General features: G+C 40.5%; 1 protein-coding gene across 1 annotated transcript in view; it reads left to right on the top strand.

Moving 5' to 3' along the window:
* Positions 1 to 4,197, top strand: part of LOC145504861 (neurotrypsin-like) — a 41,636-nt gene extending 37,439 nt beyond the window's left edge. Inside the window, 2 exon segments of the mRNA XM_081486186.1 lie at positions 490 to 631; positions 3,633 to 4,197. Coding sequence (XP_081342312.1) covers positions 490 to 631; positions 3,633 to 3,957 — 467 coding nt within the window. The 3' untranslated portion in view covers positions 3,958 to 4,197.
* Positions 4,198 to 20,794: the final 16,597 nt, after the last annotated feature.

Raw genomic sequence — 20,794 nt, 5'->3', positions numbered from 1 at the left:
ATCTAAATAGTTACTTTGGAATTATATCAGAGTATATTTTTCTAGTTAGACACAAGAGTAGAAATAAAAGGGAAGTAGTTTGTTAGGACCGATATGTGTTATGACTTTGTTCAAGAACAATCCCGTTAATGATCTCAGATCACTGAGCACAGTTCTATGCTTGTGTGCTTAGTTGCTTCAGCTGTGAATGACTCTTTGCCACCCCATGGACCGTAGTCCTCCAGGCTCTTCGGTTCATGGGAAGAATCCTGGAGTGGGGTGCCATTTTCTTCTCCAGGGTATCTTCCCGATCCAGGGATTGAACTCAGGTCTCCAGCATTGCAGACAGGCTCTTTACTGTCCGAGCTACCAAGGACAATTCTAATAGGAGTTTAAAAAAAGGCCTCGAGAGAGATCTGGGTAGGATGATATTTCTCATGAAATTACAATGTTGCTCTGCCTTTTTCTGATCATTATTTGCTCAGTCTCCGTGTCTTCTTCTTGTCGCAGATGGCGTCATCAGACTTGCAGGTGGTAAAGGCAGCCATGAGCGTCGCCTGGAAGTGTATTACAGGGGACAGTGGGGGACTGTCTGTAATGATGGCTGGACTGATCTTAATACCTATGTGGTTTGCTGACAGCTGGGATTTAAGTAAGATCTATTGATATGAGATAGCTAAATGCCAAGCTATATTTTTAAAAGTCTTATTTTGTCACCCTTGCTTGTAATGTCTATAATACTAACAGTATATATTCTCAATTATTATCTACCTGTCTATTCTACCTACCTTCCTACCCCTCTTATCTACCTATCTATATATGGAAGTTCAGCAATTAAAAAACAATAACATTTCTTTGATGATAAATAACCATATCTTGCTATTTATCTCATTTGCCTTTCCTGCCATGACCCCTCTTCTTGAATAACTGGTTGGAGCCATGGATGACTTCTAAGTCCCGTTTTGTCTATTTAAGTAAGACTGTATGCTGTGAATGATCAGTTTTATTCTGATGCATTGCTACTATTGGATGTTGTTAGTAATAACATCACTGTATTTAAAATTTCAGAGAAGTCCAATGTCAAATTCTTTGGTATTACATTATTTCCTTTCTCATAATGTGATGATAATTACCACTTTTATTTGAGAAAAACAGCTTTCTTGTCATGAGATGACCTTTTGAACTCACCCTTGACCTCATTCTCTTAAAAACTGAGTATCACACTTTGAGCAATATATTTCATGTCACACACATAATGCATTCCAGAGTAAAGACCTAAGTTGCTTGAAGTAATTGCAAATGATGCCTTTGAGCTAATATCTGAATGAAGCCCATGGATGCCCATTCTTTCTTATTTTCCATATTGCTATGTCATACTTGAAGTAATTGTCTCTTGTTTAAAAGAAATAAGCAAAATTATATTATTTCAGCTTGAGATAGAATTAATTGCAAATATTTATTAAAACTTAAAATATGCTTTCATTCAAGCTATGTTTAAACATATATTTTTAAAGTTGTAAAAGTAATATAAAATTTTAGCGATTTGGAAAAAAGAGAAAATAAAAAACTACTCCTAATTTTTCCATTATTAAAACTTGTGTATAACTTTGTAGCAGCTCTAGTAGTAGATATATAATTTTACTATTCACTTTTTTACTTTATATTACTGTAGTCATAATTTTAATAACATAACTGATGATGTTCATACTATAATTTACTTAATATATCAATTAGTTTAAATTTTCCTGTTGTAAATAATGACATCACAAAGGTATAGATGTATGCGATTGACAAATATTTTGAATTTTCATGGGCAGTGCAGTTAATTATAATTATGAGGTCAAGGGCTATGACATGCTAGCCAAATAAATATTGATATTTAATTAATAAGAATTACTTTAAAATGCCGTTTCATCCAAGTAAATCTCTGCTAGTCTGAGAACTGTATCCCATTTTCACAAGTTTAGAAAAATTCAAAAATATTATTGTTTACTGTTCTCGTATTTTTCCTTATTAGTGAAAACAACTGAATAAATGCTGATTTTTTCTCCATTTTTTATTTTATTTTATTGTTTCACAGATACATTCAGTTTTTCTTGCATATACAGAGTATCAGAACTTAATGGTTCTGAAAGTGTTCTCAATATTTGTTAAAATTCTAAATGATTACGTTAGAAGGTAGAATAGGCACCTGCTACATTTACATTTTAGTTTACAGAGGAATTTCTGAAAGAGAATGCACTTTTGGAATGAAAAAGACGGTGAACTCTGGGTTTCTTCATACAAACGAAATCCCAAAGTAAAATGACCTCTTGCTGTCTCTTACATAATCGATATGAATGGATGTAATCCGATTGCTGCATTTTGTGGAAACCTGGTGTAAGTTGAGCGTGATAGCAGTATGGAATTTAGGATAATTACTTTTTTAGCTAAGAATCGATAAGTCAGCAAAATAGAAGTCTTAGAATGACATTGAAAGTTGCATTGTTTTAATTAATTGAAATGTTTATCATGTTAAATAAATTTAATAAGTAAGTGCATAGGAAAAGATTAGGAAAATTCATTTTTCAGAGAGAAAGATCTCTTCATACTCTTAGTACAGAAATAATAAATTGGGATGGAAGTGACTAACATAAAATTTATGAGTTAGAGTTTAATTATTTATATAGACCAATTGAAAGACACTTCAGATATCTTTTAGCCCAGGGATTTCTGGAGGCTTGTTTGGATTTTACAGAACAAAAGAACTAAACTGGGGAGAAGATGAACGAAGGTAGAGATTGACTTATTTGCTAATTTTTGACTTTGTGGATCTTTCCTATTTCTACAGTGTGTGTATATATATATATATATATATTATAATATACTTCGGGTTTTTCAGTAAGGCAGTGTTACAAATAAAGTCAATTGAAACACAAATATAATTCATGAAAGTTTAAAAAATCAGATTATGTAACCTTATAAAAAGGTAGAAACACTGTTATTACTCTGATTTTGATGGGTTAAAATCCACGTTTCATCATGGATGGGAATGATGCTTGAGAAATCATTGAACCAATACATACATTTTGTTTTTATTTTTTGTTTACTTGTTTTCTTTGACTGTGCCATGTAGCTTTCAATATCTTAGTTCCACTACCAGGAATTGAACCTGCAACCCTTGGCAGTGAGTGTGGAATCCTAACCACTGAACCTCCAGGAAATTCCTCACATGGTTTATTTTGGAAGACAGGATAGGAAAGGGTCTTAGAGAACTAATGAAATCACATGCACTCAGAAGGCTTTCAGAGGCTGACGCAAGTGTTTTCACTTCCTGGTGCACTGTGTTATTTCCACGGTCAGGAATTTGACATTTATCTGTCTGCATTCTCTCTGGATGGTGGCTTAAATTGTAGACAAAACACAAGAATGGTTGGGGGAATAGGATTAATTATCCACTCGTTACCCATTCAGTCAATCAAACATTGTTAAGATCATCAAAATATGTGATGTAGTGAACACTACTGTTAGAAGTGAGTTCTCAGGATAGGAGAAAGAACAAGTACTTACCCTCTGAAGTCATGATGCTTAATGAAGTTGCTTGTTTTATGTTTTGTGGTTCCTTGAAACAAGAGACAGCAGTTCTGTGCATGATGTTTATTTTATTGCCACAGATATGGCAAACAAGCCTCTGCAAACCACTTTGAAGAGAGCACGGGACCCATATGGTTGGAAGGTGTCAGTTGCTCAGGAAAGGAAGCCAGTTTCCTTCAGTGTTCGCGGAGACCCTGGGGAGGTCATGACTGCAGCCATTGGGAAGATGTTGGCATCTCCTGCTACCCTGGCGGGAATGGATTCAGATTCTCCCTGGGTGAGGTCCTGCCACAGCTCTTGAGTATTCATAATCCAGTAGCCACTGCACATCTAGCCACTGGTCCGGAATGTGAGAGGCTTCTAATCTCTGGCTTTTCAAAAAGTCTATTTCCCCAAATGCTCTAATTTTTAATAATTTGATTTCATATAAAAATAGTCTTTTGAGTCTTTCCACCAATGTCACAAAATTTTACTCCTAGTTTTTCTCTACCTATGAGCCCACGTTTCTCATGTATCTGAAAGATGGAAGAAAGAAACTGCAGTGTCCATTCCCCAACTGATTTCGTCACCTATTCTGCCTCTCATTTACCTAGACTTCTAATGAACTATTTGAGAAAGGGTTGAAAATAAACCAGAACAAAACAATAGGTCTCTTTCCCACCCTCCATGATTCATTTGTCTTTAGTCCTGAGGCCTTGTCAATCATTGCTTGCCAGCCAGCCATTGCTGTGTCCTAACCTAGATCTTTCAAGTTTCTCACTGGATTCCAAGGTGGATTCATTGGAGTAAACAGCCCACTTATCTTTCTAAGATATCTTGTTACTAAAAACCCATTAGCATCACTTATTATCCCCTCATTCCAAATTTCTTCAGACTTATAGTCAGATAAAAGGTACTTAGCTCATCTAACAGTCTAAAATATTCGTGTGTAGTCTTAATCACTCAGTCGTGTCCAACTTGTTTGATGGCATGGACTGTAGCCTGCCAGGCTCCTCTGTCTCTGGGATTTCCCAGGCAAGAATACTGGAGTGGGTTTCCATTTCCTTTTCCAGGGGATCTTCCCGACCCAGTGGTCCAACCTGGGTCTCCTGCATTGCAGGCAGATTCTTTACCATTTGAGCTACAAGGAAGACCTTAAATATTGTTAGATAAAGGTCCTTTTGTGAGCAGAGAGGAACTACTATATATCCTTGACAGACTTAACATCTGATGAGGAGGCCAGAATAAATATGAATGAAAAGTGTAGAGGGAGATATTCAGAAGACTTGCCAGGACTCTACCATAGCTCTGTTTGTATCTATACATGTATTTTTTGGTACATAAATGTTGAAATAACAACTGGTGGTCCTTAAGTCTCACCTCAGGCTTGAGTCAGCCCCTTTTATATCCTCCTGTTTTGAGACTCTGAAGCTGGAATCTTCATATTATAAAATAATGGGATGTGTTGAATCCCACAGTATTAACTATTCTCTGGTGGCACAGTGGTTAAAGAATCTGCCTGCCAATGCAGGAGACGTGGGCTTGATCCCTGGGTTGGGAAGATCCCCTGGAGAAGGAAATGGCAACCCACTCCAGTATTCTTGCCTGGAAAAGTCCACAGATAGAGGAGCCTGGTGGACTACAATCCACGGGGTCACAAAAAGTGGGACATGACTGAGCATGCAGTTAAGCACACATACTTTAATTTGTCAAAGTGTATGTTGATTCCTCATTGTACTCTGACCTGTGAGATCATAGTGACGTACTCCACTAATCTAGCACTGATGATACCAGGTAGAAATACAGCATTTTACCCTGTCCCTCATAGGTCATAGTTTAAATTGTTTCTGTTTGGTCTCCTTCCTTGCTACTTTCTTCCTATAAAGGATTTATGATCCTCCTAGGATTATGTGATGAATGATTGCATGTGGTTGGGAGAGATAGAGCCTGTTTGCTAGAAATGGAACCTCTTAGCCCCAGATAGCAGGTATTTGGATCATGGAGTGATCTATTCAGGCATATTCCATCAGTACTCCATGTGATGAAGTGTTATAAATACTATGCATGTGTTCTCAGCCACTTAAGTTGTGTCTGACTTTTTGCAACCCTTTGGACTATAGCCCGACAGGCTTCTCTGTCCATGGGACTCTCCAAGCAAGAATACTGGAGTGGGTTGCCATGTCCTCCTCCAGGGGATCTTCCCAACCCAGGGATGGATCACCCCCCAACCCCCCGCCCTGTCTCTTTTCTCTCCTGCATTGGCAGGTGGGTTCTTTATTACTAGTGCCACCTGGGAAGCATACCAAATACCACAATCTCAGTTCTCTGAAGACCTGTGTGGTTAAATATACACATACAGTTAGGAAAACTAATCCTTTCAATTTCCTAAAAATTTTTAATTTTCTAGGATTATATTGATAGATATATTTTTAAAAAATTTAAAAGTTGAGGGTGATAATTATTAATAAAATATGAGATTATTATTATGAATTCTTTGGTACTAATTTTGGTAATATATTAACTACTTATTTGTCCAAAGAACATTATATCTGAGCCAAATTATTCTTTTGCAGTAGAATCAGATTACCATTTATTCATCCAAAGAGATCATTACTTATCCACTTATCAAAAAGGACTGCATAATTAAAAGAGAAGTTTAGGGAAAGAGACCATGTAATGGTGCAGTTTAAAAACAATTGAGTTTTTTCACTTCTTTGGCGCTATGATAAGAGCTGTTAGACTACTAAGAGTATTCAACTATTTGAAGGCAACTCATTGACCTTAACTTTAATTGTGAATGAAACTTTTCTCAAAATTAGTAGTAGTTCAGTAGACACTTCCTAATTTTAGGTGTGTGGTAGATGGAATGCTCAAAAACAATATTCTAGGTCAGTAAAGGTGATTTAGTACAAGTGTAGTTAATGCCTATGTTAGTTGGGGGAAATTTGTAGGATGGTAAATATGTAGATTTCTTATTTTAATACTGCATTCTTTTTTAAAAATTTAAATAAATTTATTAATTACTGAATTTTCCACATCCTATCTCAAACTTACTTGCCCTGATTGCCCTAAGACTACTCTCCACCAATACTGCATTAATTCTAAAGTTCAGAGTATTAAATCTTAACAGAGATATCTTTCACACCTTCATTGTCTCTCAATTTTACGGTATAAAGTTCAACTTTTACTTTTATGCTAGATTTTATCGTTCTTTTAGGAAAAATATTATTTCTTAAAAATAATGTATTAAATCAGTTTTAGAGGAAAATTGAAATAAAGAAAACTCTGTTGTAATCAGAGTTTGAGATATATAATGAAAGGTACTATATACTCTGTTTAGTTTTCCCAAGCATTTTAAGATTTTAGAAATAAATCATGTATGTTATTATTGCTATAACAAAAAGAACTTAGTGAGGTGGTATTAATAGAATGGCTTCTGTCATTCAGTTTCTCTTCAAGCATCGAAAATCCAATGATTTAATAAAATGAATGGCTAAAATTAGGTTCAGAAATATTGTATATATTATTTTTACAAAACATGCAACTTAGGCTTTAAAACTACTTTATCATTTTTATTTTTATGGAATGTGAAAAACTGCCTATAAAACAACTAGGATGAAATGTGGAGATCGAATTCCATGTGTATATGATTTCTTAATTTTCTTAATTTCTTAATTTTACACTAAAAAGTGTAAAAATCAAAAACTTGAAGAATTTCATCTCTTTAAATTTTTTCATTGAAAATCACTTTTCCCCTTGCTCCTCTTGCAAAGAATCCCTAAATTTCAGATATAATAATAAAAAATGTAAAGTTTTAAATATATTGCATTTTGTAACATGCCTATTACAAAAATTTTTAGCTAATGTAAACAACACATAGAGAAGGTTGTTAATTTTGACTTTGCTGTATTGATTCCACTATGATGCCTGTTACATGAAGTGGGTATGATCAGAGATTAGAGAGCCAGCAACTCTGGGGCAACAAAGAAGAATTCGAGGAATCAAAGTTGGATGTGTCTATCTTGCCAACTGTGTTTTCTTTCAGTTAAAAAATGTCATCTAGTGATTACATACATGGGGTTGAACACATATTGAGTGATACTTGGTTTGTTAGCTGCTTACTTCACCTCCTTAGGTTCTGATCATTTCACCATGTTGGATGGTATTCTTTGAGTCCTTATCAATCTTAGAGGCGCAAGCTGGAGACCCTTCTAGTAACTAGATAATGTAAAGAAGGTGTATTAGTTTGCATGGACTACTGTAACAAATCACACACTGGGTGGCTTAAACAACAGGTATTTATTGTCTCACACTTCTGGAATCTGGAAGTCCAAAATCAAGGTGTGCACTCTGGTTGGGTACTTCTGAGGACTGGGAGAGAAAGATCTGTTCCAGGCCTCTCTCTTCAGCTTGTAGGTGGCTGTTTTCTCCCTCTGTCTCTTCACAACATCTTCCTTCTGTGAGTCTCTGTGTACAGATTGGATTAGAACCCATTCTAATGGCTTCACAACTCAGCCCCAGGCAGTATGCAAGCCATAATGAGGGCTTTTAATTAAACGAAACCATATTTATTGGTGTCAATAGAGATGTGTGAAAAACTCTACACATCATTTCTTTTGCATAATTCAGATAAACCCCCAGTTTGCTAGAGATCAGTATCTCAACTTTTACATCTTTAATGATTTTTATGACTTAAGCCCTTCCTTGGGAATCAATAATAAATAGGAAGCCTGAGATGGAAATTGTCCTTATTAGTTGCTTGCGTTTTTTTTTTTTTTTTCTTCTCTTCCATCATTCAAGTTACTCATGCATCCTAAAGTATATCTAAAAATTCTTCTTAAAAATCCTAGCTTTGGAATGTAATCAGTGCAGATCCTGGCCGTATGATAATTTTCAGTATTTGGCCACCCTGGACAATTTGAGCAGTTAAATATATATAGAAACAAATTATAATCATTGAATAAAACAGAAAGCCATGAATACATGCCAATATAAATAAACAGATGGATAAAATAATGCAGAATAGGATAGGTACTCTTATGGTACAATGAAGTGAATCAGCTATATGTCTACATATACCTCTTCCCTCCTGAGTCTCCCTCCCCTAAGCCCCGTCCCGCCCCTGGGTCATCACGGAGCCCCGAGCCGAGCTCCCTGCACCGCACAGCAGGCTCCCACTCACTGTCTGTTGTGAGTGGTCCAGGCCATGTTCGCAGGAGGGGACCCGAGATGCAGACGCAGAGAAGGGGAGTGTGAGGCAGGGGGTGTGAGACTAACTGAGAGTTAGGAGGCACACGTGTACACTACCACGTGTTAAGCCTTCACATTCCATCAGAAGTGGGTTCACTGTAATGATATATGTTGTGTGTTGGGGCACGGAGTCGGAGCCTCAACCAGCGCCCAAAACTCCCCGCGCAAGTCTTCTTCAGAATAAATGTTTCCATGTACAGAAAGTGAGCTGATTTAATGAATATGATAGGACAGAGTACATACATATGTGTAGTTTCCTACTGCTTCTGTAAAAAATTATCGCAGACTTCATGACTGGAGGGCTTCCTTTGTGGCTCAGTTGGTAAAGAATCCTCCCACAGTGCGGGAGACCTGGGTTCAATCCCTGGGTTGGGAAGATCCCCTGGAGAAGGGAAAGGCTACCCACCCCAGGATTCTGGCCTGGAGAATTCCATGGACTGTATAGTCCATGGGGTCACAAAGACTGAGCGACTTTCACTTTAATAACTGGCAGAAAAAAAAAAAAAAAAAAAAAACCCTTGCAGTTTTGAAGTTTAGAAATCCAAAACAGGGCTTGGGGCCGAAGAGATGGACATAGGTGGAGGCTCTGGAGAAAAGCAGCCTGCGGGCCTCTCCCCGGGGCGGGGCCCCGCCTCCCCGGCCGCATCCCCTCCCCCGGCGCTCTGACCGCTCCCTCTGGCCTCACGTCTCCTTTTCTGACTTCGACCCTCCTGTCTGGCTCTCTTGTCTTTTTTAAGGACCTTTGTGATTACACTGGTTCTACCTGGAAATTCTAGGATCATGTTCCAATCTCAAGATCCTTAATTTAATCACATCTGAAAAGTTCCTTTTGCCATATAACATACCATATTCACAAGTTCCTGGGATTAACAAGTAGACAACTTTGTAGGGAGAAGCATTGTTGAGTCTATCACAGCGTATCGAGAAACGTACAAAGTGCTGTCAGGGTGATGCATGACTGACATCTAAGAAATCTTGTTTCAGTTATTTATTGTTTACTTATTGTTGCAGTTGCTTAGTTGCTAAGCCGTGTCCGACTCTTTTTTGAACCCATGGACTGTAGTCCGCCAGGCTCCTCTGTCCGTGGGGTTTTCTAGGCAAGAATATTGGAGTGGGCATGAATATGAGCCAGACATGACTGGGACCCTCTCTTACACTCAGAAATAAAGATAATAAACGGGGAGAAAGAATAGAAGGATACTGGAGTGAGTGGGTTGCCAGCTCCTTCACCAGGGGATCGAACCCATGTCTCCTGCGTTGGCGGGCGGATTCTTTACCACTGAACCACCTGCGGAGCCCCAGTTATCAATTACTGTAAAGCAAATGACGCCAAAACTTAGTAGCTAAAATAGCACACACGTGTTGTTATGTCACAGTTTCTAAGGGTCAGGAAAGGGTAGCAGCGTAGCTGGGCTGTCTTGAGGCTGCCGTCAAGGTGTCTGCTGCCCGAAGCATCTCAAGGTTCACCTGGGCCGACCTGCTCCCGAGTTCGCCCAGGGCCACGGCTAAGGTTCTGTTCCCTGCGGTTGAACTGGGGTCTTAGGTCCTCATTAGCTGCTGGCTGGGGACCTTCTTTGCCGCACGGGCCCCCCTGTGGGGGAGCAGATGGCTCCGTCTCCATTGAAGTGACTGGGAGAGCGAGATCGTGAGCAGGCGGAAGTGACACCCTGCTCTCTGAAGCTGCTCTCTGAAGCATCAGCTGGCTTTTGCCCGTTCTCTCCGTTAGGAGGGAGTGAACAAGCCCAGCCTAGCCAAGCAGAAGGCCATTATGCAAGAGTGTCAATCCAGCTGCAGGCGCCCTGGGGTCATCTCAGAACCTGCCTCCACACTCATCACAGGCCTGTTTTTTGCTTCCAAACATGCAGTGCCCCTGTTAGCAGAGAAGGGTCTTCTCCACAGACTTCCTTTCCTCCCGAATCTGGGAGCACCCCTCCCCCCATTTCAAGTGTTCCCACTGTGAAAACCGGCCTTCTTGATTTCCCTTGGGTCTCACCAGCTCTTTCCCCACGCACCCTTCTCTGTTGTCAACTGTCCTCTCTGCGTTCCCACTAGATGCCTCCATTATTATTTCTTTAATTTATGTAAATTAAAATTTTAATTTGAGAATAATCTAACTTTTAAAAAATGTATATGTATAATTAGTTTTTTTAAATTTATGCATTATTAGACATTGTTTAAGAAGCTTCACGACGAAAAAGACAGACAGAAAAATATAAATCTCCTTGCTTAATTAAATTAAACCCAAATCTGAGCTCTGGCTCTTTGGGAAATTCAACCCAGAAATTTTTAGGGTGTGAATAGAGCTTCTCGACTACCAGTGACTGAATCAGATTTTTAACTTTCTACATCTTTCTCCCTTTTTCTCTCCTTCAACTTCCCTGACCAACCCCACAAAAAAAAAAAAAAAAAATTATTTTTGGCTGTGCTGGGACTTTGCTGCTTCTCAGGCTTTTCTCTAGCTGCAGCGAGTGCAGGCTGCTCCCCAGAGGCGCGCAGGCCTCTCGTGCGGAGGTTTCCCTCTCGCGGAGCTCAGCTCTAGGACGCCTGGGTTTCAGGGGTTCCGGCTCCGGCTCCGGCTCCAGAGCGCAGGCTCAGTAGCTGTGGTGCACAGGCTTAGCTGCTCTGTGGTTTGTGGAATCTTCCCTGACTAGGGATCGAACTCGTGTCTCCTGCATTGAGGGGTGGCTTCTTAAAACTGAGCCATCAGGGAAGCCTCCCAAAGCCCTTTCTCATAACTTTTTGGGTTTCATGTTGATAATCAGGGTTTTTTGTTTTGTTTTGTTTTGTTTTTAATGCATGTTTTACACCTGGCTAATTTATAGTCTGATTTGTGTGGAGTCTAAAATAGTGAGAGGAGCCTGGCTCTTTCATGAAACCAGACGATGGAAAGGATTGGGGGATGTCCCGTAGCAAGTGCGAGGGTCAGTTCATTTCTCTCTCCGCGTGTTATGATGCACCGGAGATAACCCTGATGGATTTAATCTGGTGACCTTTAGCAGCTGTCAGGCCTCAATAATTTTTACCTGTTTTGATAGTCCCCAAAATTGCTGAGGACATTACAACATAAAAAGAGCTGGTGAATATGCATAAATCTGTGGGAACTTGAGCAGTCGTTTACGTGGGTGGAGGGGGTGCAGAGGGCAGGTCTCATCCTATGCCCCTGGAGGGACTGCATTCTGGAGAGATCAAGTAGACTTTGAAAATAAACAGGGCTTTTCTCCTCTCCGCTTTCATTCATATTTAATAATAGCTAATTATCCTAAGAATTCAAAAAACTGTAAAAGAAGAGCATATGATGTGTTCTGTTTATCAAAGGGGAGCACGGGTTTAAAAAATAATTGGGCCTCTCTGTTCTTGCTAGTGGTCTCTGAAGCCAACACTAGGCATCCACTTGGCTACTTTTAATTTTTAAAATATTTTACTTTTTTAATTTTGGCTGTGTCAGGTCTCAGTTTGCTGCTTGAGCTTAGTTGCCCTGAGGCATGGGGAATCTTAGTTCCCCAACCAGGGATCAAACCCAAGTCCCCTGTGTTGGGAGGCAGATTCTTAACATCTGGACCACCAAGGAAGCCTGTTTGGTTCCCTCGAGAGTCCCTTGGACTGCAAGCAGATCAATGCAGTCAATCCTAAAGGAAATCAATCCTGAATATTCATTGGAAGGACTGATGCTGAAGCTGAAACTCCAATACCTTGGCCACCTGATGGGAAGAACTGACTCACTGGAAAACACCCTGATGCTGGGAAAGATTGAGGGCAGGAGGAGAAGGGGACAACAGAGGATGAGATGGTTGGATGGCATCACCGACCCGATGGACATGAGCTTGAGCAAACTCTGGGAGACAGTGAAGGACAGAGGAGCCTAACCTGCTGCAGCCCATGGGATCATAAAGATGGACATGACTGAGAGACTAAACAGCAACTACAACAAATTTCCAGGGGCAGCAGCCAAAATGGAAGACCATCCTATAACTGTCTTCAAGCTTTACTATCCACTCCCTACCCCTTGTGAAGGAGTTCATGTTTCAAACTATTGAATACTCCTTGATATAAAAACAGATGTAGCAATTAGTATGAGGAAGCAATAAGAACACTGCATTTTATTGCACTCTAAATATTTTATAATTTTTTAATAATCCTGTAGAAAGGCTCCATAGATCATTTTCTAAAAATGACTTTCCTGGCAAATATCAAATCAAGATGGGAGAGTGTCTTATTTTTAAAGCGATCATTTGTATCTAGACCTCTGTACTGTGTTAAACAGCCCTAGTAAAAAATGATATTCCTGTTTTATACTAATAAATGCTGTTTTTACCTGAGTAAGAAAAAAAGAAAGAAAGCTGAAAAGAGCCTGCCCTGGAGTGGGAATATCATTTACTTGAAATAGTGGCTTCTTGTTTTTATGCTTAACAGATTCTATATTACTCCCAGATTAGTGGCCACGTTACCTCTGATTACATCATCTTGAATTTCCTCCACATTCAGGCCAGAAGACAAAACAAAGCAACAACAACAACAACAACAAAAAACTCTAAATGTGAATTATGTTAGAAAATAGAAGTCAAGACCTGGTGCCTTAAGGGAAGCCTTGCTCCATGTGGAAATTGAGATTTCAGTTCTCCAACATTCAAGCTGTCTTGGAGGAATTTGGCACGTGTGAATGACCCTCTTTGGAGATGGCCTGCAGCAGTCCTGGGGTAGATGGCATTCCAAGTTCTAAGGACAAATGACTATGTCCGTCCATTAAGGGGCACCTGCTAAAGCCAATGGAAGAGGACATGGAGACAGATATCTTCTACCTTGCTTGCCCTCTCTTGACTTTAGTTTTTATTTTGTCTTGTTATCTTATTTCATTCTATTTTTTTTTCTTCCCTATATCTTTTTTTACCTATAGCCTTGGGTAACACATCACAAGGTTTGCAAACAATTCTCTGTGATGACCATTCTGATGGCCTTTGGAATTGCACCAATGACGCCCGTAATAATGCCCGTCCATCATGGAGGCAGAGAAACAGGCCCTACCCCCGCCTCCAGGTTCCCGGTCAGGATGCCAACTACTGCCTCCTGTGCAAGCCTCAGGGGTGTGCACCCATCTTCCCTACCCTGTGAAACCCTGATCCTGCTTTAATGGAGAGTCACCCAGTCTTCAGTTGCTCCATGAGGTCCAGAAGCTGAATAGAGAATTTAACCTGAATTTAGGTCCCTTAATTCAGTTTTTTATACCAATTATTTCTCCTTTTTATTCAATGATCTTAGTTGTAGATCCATAGTCTATTATCCTTTAATTTCTGCCTGAGTTTAGAAGTAAATATGGCTACAAAATAATAATGACATCTTTCTCAACTACAATTTAGTTCAATCTATTGGTTTTCTTACTCATTTAAAAATTAATTTATCAATGTCACACTTCATTCTTAATGTTGACATTTCATTTTCAACATAGGCTGAGATGCATCTTCCTGAGTTATCTATTGTTTCTGCATCCAAGTCTTCTCTAAAATGTTTGCTATCATTCTTATTTGATTATTTTGTTTTAAAATAAATTTGTTACTTACGTAAAAAAATAAAATGGAGTCGCTATGAATGAGTCTACTGTGAGCAAGCTAAATCGTGTTTTAAAATTAATTTAAAGGACTTCCTGGGTGGTACAGTGGATAAGAATCCACCCGCCAATGCAGGGCACGTGGGTTCCATCCTTGGTCCGGGAAGGTCGCGCATGCCATGGAGCAGCTACGCCGTGTGCCATAGTCACGGAAGCCCGACTCTCTAGGGCGGCGCACTGCCCCGCGGAGCCCGGCGCTGTAGCTACTGAGGCCCACACGCCCAGAGCCCGCGCTCTGCAACAGAGGAGCCGCCGCGACGAGAAGCCTGCACGGCGCAGCTGGAGCGCGCCCCCTGCCCTCAGCCGCTGGAGAAACGCCCGCACGCAGCAGCGAAGGCAGAGCACGGTCAAAAAAGCAACAACCCCAACTAAAATAAATAAATTTAATAAAAAAAAAAAAAAAAGCAACAACCCAGTTGGACTTCAAATGTTGCAGTAATTTTTCCAGTTATATTTAAAATGATTTGTATATTACACTCCTCTCTTCCTAAGGAAAGAAATGATAGTATTTATCTTCACATCTTCAGTATTTAGCATTCATTTAATAAAATGTCTATTTTAAATAAAGACATTTCATATGAATAAAAGACATTTTATTAAATGAATAGCTAAAAGTAATATCTAAAATGACTATGAGAACTAGTTTACGCAGGAATCATTGTTAACAGCACTGAGTCTAAAAGGATGTTTATTCTGTGCTTCCTGTATATCAGATACAGTTTTCAAGTACTTTGCATGAATTAATTCATATATCCACCAACAAATTCATGAAGTAGAGTGGCAATTACCCTGATGTACTGCAGGAGGCCCAGGAGACCCAGGTTCGATCCCTGGGTCAGAAAGATCCCTTGGAGAAGGAAATGGCACCCCACTCCAGTATTCTTACCTTGAAAATCCCATGGACAGAGGAGCCTGGGGGGCTACGGTCCATGGGGTCACAAAGAGTCAGAAACGACTGAGCGACTGAGCAGGCACGCTCATGCATGCACGCACACCTTGGACACACCGTCCATCATCACAAGGTTCCCATTAATTACATGGTTTTGAGCAGAGTGGTGGCTTCAGTGGATTTGTATTTTAAAAGGATCCCTCTGTTTCCCTTTGTGTGTGGAAGGCAGTTTGCACGGGATGAATAAAGATTCATTTGACTTTTTGGTTTAAAACATACAGGTAGATAGTGTTCAGTGGAGGGAGGGATACTAGATAAGTATGTGCTGAATTTCATTGCCTGAAAAACATAAAAGAAAAGTCAAGGATGGCACCAGCCACATAAACAAGCTAGTTCGTCTTCTGTCGCTCGATGTGGAAAGCAAACAGAAACTAATAAGGACTCTTAATCAAGACCTCGCTCATCATTTGTGGTGCTTTCAAGATGTGTCAAAATGTTTTCCTCATCAATTATTTTTCTGAAGTGAAGAATGCATTTTCTCCTTATAAAAAAAAATCTCGTTAAAAAACTACTGAAGGCTTTAAACAACAGTGTGCAATAGAAAAAACAGCCTAGGTCCTTAGGCACAAACGATTTTCAATTCTATTCAGAGAAGTCTTTTCGCATCCTGACACTCAGAAAATGAACGATTCCAAAGAGCACACAGAACTGCGCCGTAGGGCTGCTTGGAGCTCTTTGGAATTGGAACTTGTAACCAACCCAAACATTTTTATCAGCTCCATAACAATACCCAAGTCAATAATAAAGGGGGGGATTCAGTTGCCAATCCAGATCCAAAAGACAGTGGCCTTAAAAATAAACAGCCCAATCAAAGTGACATTGATGCTGCCTTGAAACAATGAATATTAGCTCTGTCACGGCTTAACTGCATCGAAGTGCCATATTCTCTCTGGCTCTCACCTTAGAAAATCTCCCAAGGAAAGAGAGAAAACCACCTCAACAGATTCATTTTAGCTGCAGCCATAACTTAAGTTGCCTTCGACTTCAGGTTGGTGTCTGCCTGCAATTTTGCAGATGCTCATCATGGGTAGAATCCTGGTTATTCCACATGGAAAGGGGTTTTTTATTTCTCCATTATATCACTCTGATTCTCTGCCCCTATACATTTAAAGGGTGAGGTAGATTCTGTGAAACAAGAGGAATTCCTTGGTTTTTTTTTTTTTCCCCTGGGGCAATTATGTTCTTCTCTAATCTTGACCTCCAACTTTGAGGAGAAAACTTTTGAGTTCCTCCCAGCCCTTCAATAAAGATACATTGCAGGGACTTCCCTGGTGGTTCAGTGGTGAGGAATCCACCTGCCAACGCAAGAGACACGGGTTCGATCCCTGATCCGGGAGGATCCCACAGGTCGCAGAGCAACCAAGCCCTGTGCCGCAACTATTGAACCTGGGAACTAAAGCCTGCAAGCGGAAACCACTGAGGCCCACACGCCTAGAGCCGGTGCTCCGCAAGAAGAGAAGCCACCGCGATGGGAAGCCCGGACACGGTAGCCCTGGAGGGCAGCCCTGCTCGAGATCCAGCACAGCCAAAAACATCAATAAAATTATATATCTGTATATAAAATTGTATAAAGATCCATTGCAAATGCATGTGTACTATTAAGCCTTAGAGTCACTGACGTGATTAAACTGGTTTACTAATAAAATTATATAAAAATAAACATGCAATGAGAAATATACTGCTATATATATATATATGAAAGACCTGATAACCTAAGTACAGACTTGATGGGGACTTCCCTGGTGGTCCAGTGGCTAAGACTCTGCTCCCAATGCAGGGGCTCGGGTTTGATCCCTGGTCAGGGAACTAGAGCCCAGAGAACTCAACTAAGGATTCGTATGACTCAACGTAGACCTGGCCCAACCAAGTCAACAGATTTAAAAATAAATATGAAAAGACTGTATGGTCTAAGACTGCAGCTCTTTTAGTTTCTCCTAAGTTTATTTTTAACATAATTTGGAAAGGAAGCCATTAATTCATATATTCTCCATTCCAAAAGCATAGCATCACCTGCTATAATTAAGGAATGCCAATTTCAGTCTCACAGATTATATTCCTTCCTCTCTGTGACCCCGAGGTTCTTTCATTTGCTATCCAGGCATTCATTTTGTTTTCCTCATCACCTATTTCAGGCAGTGTTTTAACTACTAGAGAGAGGAAATGTCTAAATTATGTTCTCTGCTTAGGGGCAGGCAGACATATGAATAACTGGCTATAGAACCCGGAAAAATAAAATAAATTCTTAAAAGAATACCAGCAGCAAGACTCATTGTCGAAGAAAAAGAAACTAATTATGATCACCTTTCTTGTATTGGAGAACTTTAACAACAATCAAGACAATTTTACGTGATTTTCTCTGCCAGTGTAGAAACAGCCCTCCTTGCCCTGGCAACTGCCTCCGTTAGTAATAGATACCGACAGGAAGGATATTCAATTCCCCGACCTTGGATTCTGTGTTTAAAAAAATAAAAATCAGCCTAACTTCAGCCAAGAAACTGCTTGACTTTTGAAGCTTGAGTATTCTGCTGCTGCTAGGTCGCTTCAGTCGTGTCCGACTCTGTGCAACCCTATAGACGGCAGCCCACCAGACTCCGCCGTCCCTCGGATTCTCCAGGCAAGCACACTGGAGTGGGTTGCCATTTCCTTCTCCAGTGCATGAAAGGGAAAAGTGAACGTGAAGTCGCTCAGTCGTGTCCGATTCTTAGCGACCCCATGGACTGTAGCCTACCAGGCTCCTCCATCCATGGGATTTTCCAGGCAAGAGTACTGGCGTGGGGTGCCATTGCCTTCTCCGTTGAGTATTCTAAATCCTTTTAAACCCACAGTCATGAGGGAAGCACACAGCAACGAGCATTTAACGACCAGAGCATGGCTGTGGAGGGCCTAGCGTGGTGAAACGTCACACAAGGAGACGCGTGAGCCCCACGCTGCACGCGGGGGCCCCTGACCCCCAGACTCGGCCTGCACTGCCGTCTCCAGTGACGGCTACTCAATGCGTTTGTTATGCGATGGATTTTGTTGTCTTTTCTGTGAACTTATTTATTTCAGACCCCGATACTGGGAAAGATTAAGGGCAAGATTTTTGGAGAAGGAGGTGACAGAGAATGAGATGGTTGGATGGCATCATTGACTCAATGCATATGAGTTTGGGCAAACTCTGGGAGACAGTGAAGGACGGGGAAGCCTGGCGTGCTGCTTGTCCACGGGGTCACAAAGAGTTGGACATGACTGAGTGACTGAACAACAACAATTTTTCATAGAGGAAGAAGCAATGCTAAACCTTGACTTAAGATTCAATTCTTACACATTTTAAGACTGAAAACTACACACCTATAATCATTACAGGCCTTGACATCTGCCTCTTCCTTAAATTTTCATTGTTCCTTGCTGTCTTCTGTCTCTCTGCTTTTACCAAACAACACAGCCAGCCCTTAATTTAAGCAACGGCTTAAGCAACATTTGACTTTAAATTGTTCTTTAAAAAAAAAAGTCCTCACTGGGCTTCCCTGGTGGCTCTGTGGTATAGAATCCACCTGCCAGTGCAGGAGACTTGGGTTTGATCCCTGGTTCTGGAAGATTCCACGTGCTGCAGAGCAACGAAGTGCACGCACCACAGCTCTTGAGCCTGTGCTCTCGAGACCGGGAACCACCTTGCTGAGCCCACGTGTGGAAGCCGTGGAAGCCTGAGTGCCCGAGATCTAGCTCCTGCTCTGCAACAAGATGAGCCACCGCATGAGAAGCCCCCTCGGCAACAAAGACCCAGCACAGCCGAAAATAAATAAAATCATTTTTAAAAAGCCTCACCATGTCTAGAATCAAACCTGCATCATAATGATCCTATATGCGAGACAGAATAAGAGACACAGATGCATAGAACAATTTTATGGTCTCTGAGGGAGAAGGTGAGGGTGGGACGTTCTGGGAGAATAGCATTGAAACATGTACATTATCATATGTGAAACAGAACACCATACCTTGTTCGATGCATGAGACAAGGGCTCAGGGCCGGGGCAATGGGATGACCCAGAGGGATGGGATGGGGAGGGAGGTGGGTGGGGGGTCCAGGAAGGGGAACACATGTAAACCCATGGCTGATTCATGTCAATGTATGGCAAAAACTATTACAATATTGTAAAGTAATTAGCCCCCAACTAAAATAAATAAATTTATATATAAAAAAAAAATAATGCAGATTTCTACTCCCTAGTGGTAGTGAGGTAAAGAGCCTCAGGGTGTGTGGAACATTCGATCTACCTTTAATATTAATGTAAATCACAGAGGCGAAGCTGATGGGTGGGGTAAATCCTCTGACTTCAGTTCCTATCTGATTATATTACCCTGGACTCCAAGCCGTCCTTTATGTTGCACTCCACTGAAATAAGGAGAGGTACTCAAGTTTCCACCCAACAATATAATTGCATCAAAAGCTTGTCCAATGATAAGACTTCCTGCCAAACCTAAAGAGCTTTATAACTTTGAAACAATATGTTTGCTTTGGAAAATAAACTACAAGGAGGCTTTTGGAACAGAGGAATGTGTTAAGGTAAAGATGGATGGAATGCAAAATGGAAAGTGTTGAGGAGGTCTAAATTCCTCTATCAAACAGACCAGTGCTATTCAGAGACTGTAGATGTTATATACGATTATTGGCTGTATCAGGGTTGCTTGGGATGGTTGTAAATCCAGTTTAATCTGCTTGAGCCATCTAATATAAAACTAAAATGTAAGCATAACAAAATTTGTAAAATGCAGTCTCATAACAATACAAGCAAATATAAGCTTATAGAAAGGAAAAAGATAACTTTAAGGTAAGGAAGGAACTCAATGAATAGGGTCAGAGTTCAGAGGATCTCCATGGTTTTAAACCCCACTCTGATCAATTTTCTTTGGTACAAATGCTAAGTTGGTGGCACGAGTTGGCTTTAGAACACTGGTGTTAGTGATTAGCGCTAGGGGATGTGCATTTAATTAAGTACTTCCTTCTTGCAGACCTTACATTGTTTGCTCTCATGAAAACCCATGTTGTCGTATTATTTTCCTGCTTAAAAGATGAAGAAAGAGGCTTTAGTGGCATTAATAAGTATCCCAAACCATATTACTAGTGATGAATTAAGACAAAACCCAGACCCAGTCTTTTCCTTCCAACTCCATAGTCTGTCTCAGGACTAAGATCACTAAGCGTCTGCTATGCCACGGGAAGGGCTTCAGACTGTTTTGCAAATAAACCTCCTTGGGGTGGATCAAGATGTCTACCTCGTTTTTAACTATTTTTAATTCAACTTGCCAACCTTCTTAAACAAGATTTGGGGAAGGGCAGGAAATAATTTGATATTAGTCCATTCTAGGGAAGAACCTTCTTGAGCCAATCACTACACAAAACGACAGATTTCCTCCTCAAGATGGAATGTGCTAAGTGAAGCTGTAGTGGGAGCCTCGCTGTAGATGCTGAGAAGATGGTGAAAATC

Source organism: Giraffa tippelskirchi, chromosome 1 (genome assembly GCF_054371585.1).
Source record: "Giraffa tippelskirchi isolate mGirTip1 chromosome 1, T2T-mGirTip1v1.2.pri, whole genome shotgun sequence".
NCBI lineage: Eukaryota > Metazoa > Chordata > Mammalia > Artiodactyla > Giraffidae > Giraffa > Giraffa tippelskirchi.
This window is presented reverse-complemented; position numbering and strand designations above follow the sequence as displayed.